General features: G+C 39.3%; 1 protein-coding gene across 1 annotated transcript in view; it reads right to left on the bottom strand.

Moving 5' to 3' along the window:
- Positions 1-751: 751 nt before the first annotated feature.
- The window catches only part of XAF1 (XIAP associated factor 1), a 17,456-nt gene continuing 8,279 nt past the window's right edge, over positions 752-9,928 (bottom strand). Inside the window, 4 exon segments of the mRNA XM_008568625.1 lie at positions 752-909; positions 1,056-1,104; positions 1,107-1,128; positions 2,036-2,377. Coding sequence (XP_008566847.1) covers positions 879-909; positions 1,056-1,104; positions 1,107-1,128; positions 2,036-2,377 — 444 coding nt within the window. The 3' untranslated portion in view covers positions 752-878.

Here is a 9,928-nt window from a genome sequence, read left to right as displayed (position 1 = left end):
CGCCCCGCCTGAGCGCCGAGCCCGGGGCCGCCTTTGTGACGCGCCGCCTCCCGCGCGGCTCTGCTCATCCCCGCCGGTCGCGGGGGCCCGGCCCTGCCGTTGTCACATCAGCAGATCGAGTGCGTGTGGGGAGCCCAGGCCGGGGGCTGGGGGGCAGGAAGCAAGGCCGCCGCGCCCGCCCCCTGTCGCGTCCCGCCCCGGCCCCGGGGTTCTGTCCCGCCTCCGCACACCCGGCCTGGGCGCCTCTCCTCGGGAGGCCTCGCCGCGCAGGCTGCCCTGGAGCGCCACTTTGCTGTCCTTAGACAAAGCCCCCAAAGGAAAGCCTTAAGCACCCCTGACTGACGTGGACATCACCAAGCTTGAGAACCCCACACCTTTCCAGTTTCGGGAGGACGGGGCGCACGTCACCCACCCACCTTCCCTGACTCTTCTCTACCCTGGCAGGGGCTGGTGCCCTGACGGGTCCCCCCAGAGCCCAGGCAGAGAGGTGGGAGTGCACCGTCTACCGGCAGGGAGGTTGCATCTCCAGGCTTCCCCCAACTGATGTCTCTGCCCGAAGCCTTCAAAGCCGCCCCCTGAGCTTCACGTGGCCGTGGTCCCCATCCCCGCCCCTCATTTCCCTCTCTCCCTCCGTGTCTTTTTTTCTGCTGCTCCCCTTTCTCCGTGCCCTGCGGGGTCCTGCTGTCCTGGCTTCTGCCATCCCTCACCATGGAAAACCTGTGAGGAATCCAAAGAAAGGCAAAGAAGCAGCTTTCAGAAAGGGTGCTTTTATTCTTCAGGGACAAAGTGGGTCCTCTAAGGTGTCCAGGCTGTAGGGCCTAGATGCTAAATCAGAATTCCTGGGCAGAAGAGCTGGAATCTCTTTTTCCCCTCCCGGCTTATCTGTAGCCCTTGGGCAAACCAATATCTCTGTTCAAAAGAAGGAAAATGGTTAGTCCAAACCTCTTCTTTTAAAGCCCAACAAATAAAAATAATCTCTTTTCACATGTAAAGACCAGCACAAAAAGTGAGCAGGAAAGCCAGTGTAAAGATGAAATCTTCTAAATCTGTAGTACCTTTTCTCTTCCAAATCTAGCTGGAATTTCTCACTTGTTTTCCTTTCAGTGAAGCTAACCACAGGCATTTGTCCTAAAGAAATGGAAATAAAAAAGGTTCAATATGTTTTAAGTGAGAAGTGCTAGTTCCTGGAATGTCACTGGGTATTGCTGTCCCCTGTTCCCCAGCATGAACTCCGGGCTACAGGTGCCCAGAGACTGGGGCGTGATGGCATAGAAAAGGTATGGAACTCACTGAGCCAGGAAGGGTATGGAAGGCTTGGGACAGTGTTTAATGGAGGCATGTCATCACTGGGGGGGTGGAGGAACAGATGAGAGGACACCCACACTATGGACTCATGCAGCTGTTAGAAAAAATGAGCCACGTTGTTTGACATGGAGAAATTTCCTTGAGTATTGCTGAATCATAACATTAAGATACACAGAAATGTGTATAATAGGACTCCAAATGTATATGTTGCATAATAGGGTTGCCAGATAAAACACAGGATACCCAGTTATATTTTAATTTCAGAGAAGGAAAAAATCATTACATAGGATGTACTTATACTAAAAAAAAATTCTTTGTTTCTCTGAGATTTATATTTGACTGGATGTCCTATACTTTTATTTGCTAAATCTGGCAACCCTATCTATGGAGAAAAGTGTGGAAGGAAACATACCAAATTGTGGGAGGCAAGAGAAAACGGCACTCCTGGCAAGTATGAAATTAGCCCATTTTTGTAAAATGATATGTTTGTGTTCATATGCAGATACATAAAGAAGTTAGGAGAGGTCTGGCCGGTTAGCTCAGTTGCTTAGAGCACAGCCTTATAACCCCAAGGTTGTGGGTTCAGATCCCCATCCTGGCCAGCCACAAAAAAAAAAAAAAAAAAAAAAAAAAAAAAAAAAAGACAAAAACAGAAGTTAGGAGAAAAGATTTGCTCCTACCCTTTTGTAAGGAGTGTGCATCAGGTAAGCAGAGAACAGAGGCCGGGTACCTGATGCTGATTCAGTGTCGGCAGGGGAAGCAAGATGCCACACTGAGAACAACTCCTCAGAATGTCATAGGCTGCCTCATCTTCTCTAGGAGCGGGGGTACTGGGTTTGAGCTCAGACTTCAAAGACAGATTCATGGTTTTATTTTTGCCTCTTGGTGCTTGCTTTCTTGAACTTTCAGAAGGAAGAGGAGATCTGTTTATATTTTTCATCTTTGGACGAACATCTTTCTGCATCATGGAAGTTTGATTTACAGCAGCCTGACTTGAACAGGGTGTAGGAGAAATTTTTGTCTTCCCAAGTGGAAAGTCTTCTTTGGACTCTGAGGTTGGACGACATGCATTCTACAATTGTGAGTAATACATCAAATTAAAAATTAAATACATCAAATTAAAAATTAAATACATCAAATTAAAAAAATGACTTCAGCTTTAATGATTGGACAATACAGTAGACTTGATAACCTGAAAACTTTCCCCTGCAAACACTTAGAAATGCTGGATAAAATGTGACAAACATTCAATTTAAGTTCATAGCTGACTTCGCAAGACAGAAAGGAAACTCTGAGTTCTGGGGATGAGGGCCTGCTCAGTTGCTATGGTTTGAATGTGTCCCCTCCAAAATTCAGGTGTTGCCAACATGACAGTATTAAGAACTGGGGCCTTGATTAGACCATGAGGGCTCCTGCTTTGTGAGCGGGAGTAAGGACCGTATAAAAGAGGCTTCATGCAACGTTTGGCTAACTTGCCCTCCTGCCTTCTGCCATGTAAGGACTCAGCAAGAAGGCCCTCACCAGAGATCAAATGTTGGCACCTTGATTTTGGACTTCCCAGCTTCCAGAACTGTGAGAAATAAATTTCTGTTCTTTATAAATTAACCAGTCTGTGGTATTCTGTTATAGCGGCACAAATGGACTAAGGTACTTGGTTAAGCCTATGAGCTGACACTTTGGTTATGGGAGATGTGGGGCCAACCTTTTAACTAGGGGCGTGGATGAGAGAAAAATCCCATCCATATAAGGTGGGAAAATGGAAGTAAGACTTCCCTTCCTCTGCATAAAGTTGGGAACTCTAAACATTAAATTATGGTAGCTAATAGAAAAAAAAAATCAGCTAATTAGAAAAGGAAAGTGGCAAGGAAGCTTTTCTACCTGGGGCTGGAATTTGAGTGTGGGGAAAAGAAATTTATGCCCTGAAAACTCAAAATCATAGGCTCACAACATTCTTCTATTTGGGTTTCAGATTTACATTAGTCTCCATGGTCTGGGAATCCCCAAACAGAAGAATTAACATAATAATTGGAACAACTGGCAGAAGAAATCACAAAATTAGTCTGGAGGGTACATAACCTCAAAATAGACTATACAGGATTCTCACAGGTAGAATTGTTATTTATTTATTTATTACTAATATTCATGAGATACAAAGCTGATTGTCCCCCCTCCTGTCCATGATGTGGGGGCCAGATTCATACTGGGGGCACATCCATTACCAGAAATTACTTTTGTACCCCTTGTCCCCTTCCAATTATCCCCAACCTCCCTCCCCTCCCCTCTCTCCCCTCAACTCCAATTCGTAGCCCTAGGAATGTCCCCTCCCTCTGTTGGATCACGGCACTACTGTGGTCTTTCTTTCCTTCCTTCCATTCTCTCTTAGCTCCCACATATGAGTGAGCACATGCGGTATTTATCCCTCTGTGCTTTGCTTGTTTCACTGAACATAAATTTTTCCAGGTTCATCAATGTTGTTGCAAATGGTAGAATTTCATTCTTTTTTATGGCAGAGTAGTATTCCATAGTGGATATATACACCACAGTTTCCTTATCCAATCATCCGTTGATGGACATTTAGGTTGGTTCCTTATCTTGGCTACTGTAAACAGAGCTGCAGTAAACATGGGAGTGCAGGTATCTCTTCAACATGATGATTTCCATTCCTCTGGATATATACCCAGAAGAGGGATTGCTGGATCATATGGAAGATCTATCTGTAGTTGTTTGAGAAACCTCCATACTGTTTTCCGAAGTGGTTGTACTAATTCACAGTCCCAGCAACAGTACAGCAGTGTTCCCTCTCTCCACACCCTCACCAGCATTTGTTATTCATTCTTTTTGATTATAGCCAGTCTAACTGGGCTGAGGTGGTATCTCATTGTGGTTTTAATTTGCATTTCCCTCATGACTAGTGATGTTGAGCATTTTTTCATGTATCTGTTGGCCATTTGTATATCTTCCTTTGAAAGATGTCTATTCAGCGCCTTTGCCCATTTTTTAAATTGGGACATTTACTTTTTTACTGTACAATTGCTTGTGTTCTATATATATTCTGGATATTAGTCCTTTGTCGGATGCATAGTTGGCAAAAATTTTCTCCCACTCTGTAGGTTGTCTTTTCACTCTGTTGATTGTTTCTTTTGCTGTGCAGAAATTTTTTAGTTTAATATAGTCTCATTTGTTTATTTTTTCTTTTGCTGCTTGTGCTTTCAGGCTCATGTTCATAAAGCCTGTGCCCTGACCTAACTGCTGAAGTGTTTCACCTATATTTTCCCTTAGTAATTTTACAGTTTCAGGTCTTATACCTAGGTCTTTAATCTATTTTAAATTGATTTTAGTGGATGGCGACAGATGCATATCTAGTTTCATTCTTCTGCATATGGATATCCAGTTTTCCCCACACCACTTGTTGAAAAGGCAATCTTTTCCCCAATGTAGATGTTTGTGGCCTTTGTCTAATATCAGATGGCTATAAGCCTGAGGAGTGATTTCTGGGTTCTCAATTCTACTCCACTGGTCAGAATGTCTATTTTTATACCAGTACTGTGCTGTTTTTGTTACCACAGCTTTGTAGTATAATTTGAAATCAGGCAGAGTTATGCCTCTGGCTTTGTTTTTTTTTTTTTTTTTTTTGCTCAGGATTGCTTTGGCTCTTTGGGGTCTTTTGTTTTTCCATATGAAAGGTAAGATTGTTTTTTCCATTTCTGTGAAGAATGTCATTGGTATTTTGATGGGGATTGCATTGAATCTGTAGATCGCTTTGGGTAGTATAGACATTTTCACAATGTTAATTCTTCTAATCCAACAGCATGGAATATCTTTCCATCTTTTTGTGTCTTCTTAATTTCTTTCAGAAGTGGTTTGTAATTCTCATTGTAGAGGTCTTTCATCTCCTTGGTTAAATTGATCCCTAGGTATCATATTTTTTTGGTGACAGTTGTAAATGGGCTTACTTTCTTTATTTCTCTTTCTGTTAATTCATTATTTGAGTATATAAATGCTACTGATTTGGGGGCATTTATTTTGTATCCTGCAACATTAATGAAGTTATTAACTAGCTCTAGGAGTTTTTTGATAGAGTCTTTAGGTTTTTCTATATATAGCATCATGTTATCTGCAAATAGGGAAAGTTTGACTTCATCTTTTCCAATCTGGATTCCCTTTATTTCTTTCTCTTGCCTGATTGCTCTGGCTAGTACCTCCAGTACTATGTTGAATAGAAGTGGTGAGAGTGGACATCCTTGTCTTGTTCCTGTCCTTAAGAGGAATGCCTTCAATTTTTCCCCATTCAGAATAATACTGGCAGTGAGCTTGTCATAAATGGCTTTTATTGTGTTAAGATATTTTCCTTTTATACCTAATTTGTTGAGAGTCTTTATCATGAAGGGATGTTGAATTTCATCAAATGCTTTCTCAGCATCTACTGAGATGATCATATGGTCTTTGTCCTTGAGCTTGTTGATGTGATGTATCACATTTGTTGACTTTTGTATGTTGAACAATCCTTGCATCCCTGGGATGAATCCCACTTGATCATGGTGTATAATTTTTTTAATATGTTGCTGTGTTATAATTGCTAATATTTTTCTTTTTTTTTTTTTTTAAAAAGATGACCGGTAAGGGGATCTTAACCCTTGACTTGGTGTTGTCAGCACCACGCTCAGCCAGTGAGCGAACCGGCCATCCCTATGTGGGATCCGAACCCGGGGCCTTGGTGTTATCAGCACCGCACTCTCCCGAGTGAGCCACGGGCCGGCCCATAATTGCTAATATTTTTCTGAGGGTTTTAGTATCTAGGTTCATCAAGGATATTGGCCTGTAATTTTCTTTTTTTATTGTGTCTTTATCTGGTTTTGGTNTTGTTTATTTTTTTCTTTTGCTGCTTGTGCTTTTGGGCTCATGTTCATAAAGCCCGTGCCCAGACTTAACTGCTGAAGTGTTTCACCTATATTTTACCTTAGTAATTTTACAGTTTCAGGTCTTATACATAAGTCTTTAATCCATTTTTAGTTGATTTTAGTGTATGGTGAGAGGTGCATATCTAGTTTCATTCTGCATATGGATATCCAGTTTTCCCAGCACCACTTGTTGAAGAGGCAGTCTTTTCCCCAATGTAGATTTTTGTTGCCTTTGTCCAATATCAGATGGCTGTAAGCCTGAGGGGTGATATCTGGGTTCTCAATTCTACTCCACTGGTCTGAATGTCTATTTTTATGCCAGTACCATACTGTTTTGGTTACAATAGCTTTGTAGTATAATTTGAAGTCAGGTAGTATTATGCCTATGGCTTTATTTTTTTGCTCAGGATTGCTTTGGCTATTCAGGGTCTTTTGTTTTTCCATATGAAAGGTAAGGTATTTTCCATTTCTGTGAAGAATGTCATTGGTATTTTGATGGGGATTGCATGGAATCTGTAGATCACTTTGGGTAGTATAGACATTTTCACAATGTTAATTCTTTCAATCCAAGAGCCTGGAATATCTTTCCATCTTTTTGTGTTTTCTTTAATTTCTTTCAGAAATGATTCATAGTTCCCATTGTAGAGGTCTTTCACCTCCTTGGTTAAATTGATCCCTAGGTATCTTATTTTTTTTGTGGCAATTGTAAATGGGCTTACTTTCTTTATTTCTCTTTCTGTTAATTCATTATTTGAGTATATAAATGCTACTATTTGGGGGCACTTATTTTGTATCCTGCAACATTACTGAAGTTAATAATTAGCTCCAGGGTTTTTTTGATAGAGTCTTTAGGTTTTTCTATATATATATTATCATGTCATCTGCAAATAGAAAAAGTTTGACTTCATCTTTTCCAATCTGGATTCCCTTTATTTCTTTCTCTTGCCTGATTGCTCTGGCTAGTACCTCTAGTACTATGTTAAATAGAAGTGGTGAAAGTGGGCATCCTTGTCTTGTTCCTGTTCTTAAAGGAAAGGCCTTCAATTTTTCTGCATTCAGAATGATACTGGTAGTGGGCTTGTCATAAATGGTTTTTATTGTGTTGAGATATTTTCCTTCTATACCTAATTTGTTGAGAGTCTTTACCATGAAGTGATGTTGAATTTCTCAAATGCTTTTTCAGCATCTATTGAAATAATCATATGGTCTTTGTCCTTGAATTTGTTGATGTGAGGTATCAAATTTATTGACTTTCGTATGTTGAACCATCCTTGTATCCCTGGAAAGAATCCCACTTGACCATAGTTTATAATTTTTTTAATATGTTGCTGTATTCTAATTGCTAATATTTTGAGGATTTTAGCCTCTAGGTTCATCAAGGATATTGGCTTATAATTTTCTTTTTTTGTTGTTGTTGTATTTTTATCTGGTTTTGGTATCCGACTTATTTTGGCCTCATAGAATTGAGTTTGGGAGAGTAGCATCTGTTTCAATTGTTTGGAATAGTTTGAGGAGAATTGGTATTAACTCCTCTTTAAAAGTTTGATAGAATTCAGCTGTAAAACCATCTGGATCCAGACTGTTTTTGTTGGAAGATTGCTAATTACTGCTTCAATCTCCTTGCTGGTTATTGGTCTGTTCAGGTTTTCTATCTCTTCTTGGTTCAGTCTTTGTAGTTTGTATGTGTCTAGAACCTTATCCATATCTTCCAGATTTTCGTATTTGTTGTTATAAGGTTGTTTATAATAGTCTCTAATGATTCTTTGTATTTCTGTGGTATCAGTTGTAATGTCTCCTGTCTCTAATGATTCTTTATATTTCTGTGGTGTCAGTTGTAATGTCTCCTTTTCATTTCCGATTTTTGTTATTTGGGTCTTCTCTCTCCTTTTCTTCTCACAGGTAGAATTCTACCAAATAGAAACTCACAATCCAAAATTGCAAACACACAGAGAGACAATCCACCTTAAGGTAGAATCACAGACACAACCAGTAGGATGATTAGCCTCCAAAAAGTTCAGATAATAAAACTATAAGATAGAGACTATAAAATAAATTGATTAAAATGATTAAAACAGAGAAAACAATAAGACTCTATGAAAATAGAATATGAAAATTAAAAAAAAAACAGACATAGCACTTCTAGAAATGAAAAATACAGACATTGAACCTCAACAGATAGGTTAAAAACAGCAAATTAAATGTGGCCAAGAAAGGAATGAACTTGAAGATAGACTTGAGAAAATTACCAAAATATAGGAGAGAGAAATAAAGAGAGAAAATGTGAAAGGTTAAGAAACATGAAGCTATAATAAGAAGACCTAATATACATCTAATATGCTTTTGAGGAAGAGTTAGGAGAATGTTGGAGGGTTAGGGAGTGTTGGGGATTCAAGGAGATAGTAGATGAGAATTTTTCAGAAATGATTAAGAACACAAATCTTTAGATTCAGTAAGGAGGAATCCTGAGCAGAAGAAAAAAACCCACATTTGAGTACATTATTCTAAGCAGGATGAATAAAGATAAATCCACTCTTAGATACACTACAGTGAAACCATGGAAGATCAAAGGCAAAGAGGATCTTGAAATCAACCAAAGGAATTTGATTATCTACAAAGGAATGGCAATTAGACTGAAAGCAGACTTACTAACAACCATAATAGAGGCAGACGACAGTGGACTAATCAAAATACTATGAAAATAGCTCTTAATCTAGAATTTGATATCCAGCTAAACTATAATTCAAGAATGCAGGAAAAAAGGCATATTTTCAGGCAACTAAAGATTTACTACTTACAGGTTCTTGCTGAGAGAGCTACTAAGATGTATTTCAGGAAGAGAGAAATCTTACCCAGAAGGGAAGCTTGAAGTCTAAGCAAGAATGTGAGCAAAGACAAGGGTAAACTTGTGAGTATATCCAAACAGACATGAATTGCATAAAATAACAGTAATAATACAGTTGGCCCCCATTTCCCCAGGTTCCACATCAGTGGATTCAACCAACCACAGAAAGAAAATATTAAAAAAAGAAAAACCAATAAAAAACAACAATACAACAATAAAAAGTAATATAAATTTAAAAGATACAGTATTTACAACTATTTACATGGCATTTCCATTGTGTTGGGTATTATAAGTAATCTAGAGATGATTTAGAGCAAATGGGAGGATGCGTATTGGTTTTAGGCAAGCACTGTGCCATTTTATATCAGGGACTTGAGCATCTGCAGATTTTGGTATCTGCAGGGTCCTAGAACCCAACCCCTGTGGATACCAAAGGATGACTGGTAATGACTAAAGAGGGATAGTATGAAAACAAGGTGGAACAAAAGTCTGGCAGCATTTTCACATAAGATGGGGGTAGAGGATCAGAGTTAATGTTCTCAAATCCATATATTGTTTGTAAGGAGGGAAGAGATAATGATGAATTTTAGACTTTATTAAGTCAAACATTCAAATTAAAATGTTAAGAGTAACTACTAAAGTAACAGAAATAGAATGTAAAATTGACAAATCAGTAGAAAAGAAGAAAGAGAATAAAGAAAACTTGCTCAATACAACAGAAGGCAAAAGCAGCCACAGCAGAAATAAACAGCACCTTAAATGGAAGGGCCGGGAAAGGTGGTAGAAAAGAATTAGGAATATCATTGGGAGTGAGGAACCTATTGTGATTAAATAAGAAAATGACCATATTTTTTTTTTTTTTTTTTTTTTTTTTTTTCCGTGT

Source organism: Galeopterus variegatus, unplaced genomic scaffold, assembly GCF_000696425.1.
Source record: "Galeopterus variegatus unplaced genomic scaffold, G_variegatus-3.0.2 Scaffold25, whole genome shotgun sequence".
NCBI classification, from domain to species: domain Eukaryota; kingdom Metazoa; phylum Chordata; class Mammalia; order Dermoptera; family Cynocephalidae; genus Galeopterus; species Galeopterus variegatus.
The sequence above is the reverse complement of the archived record's forward strand: the minus strand, read 5'-3'. Positions and strand labels throughout refer to the sequence as shown.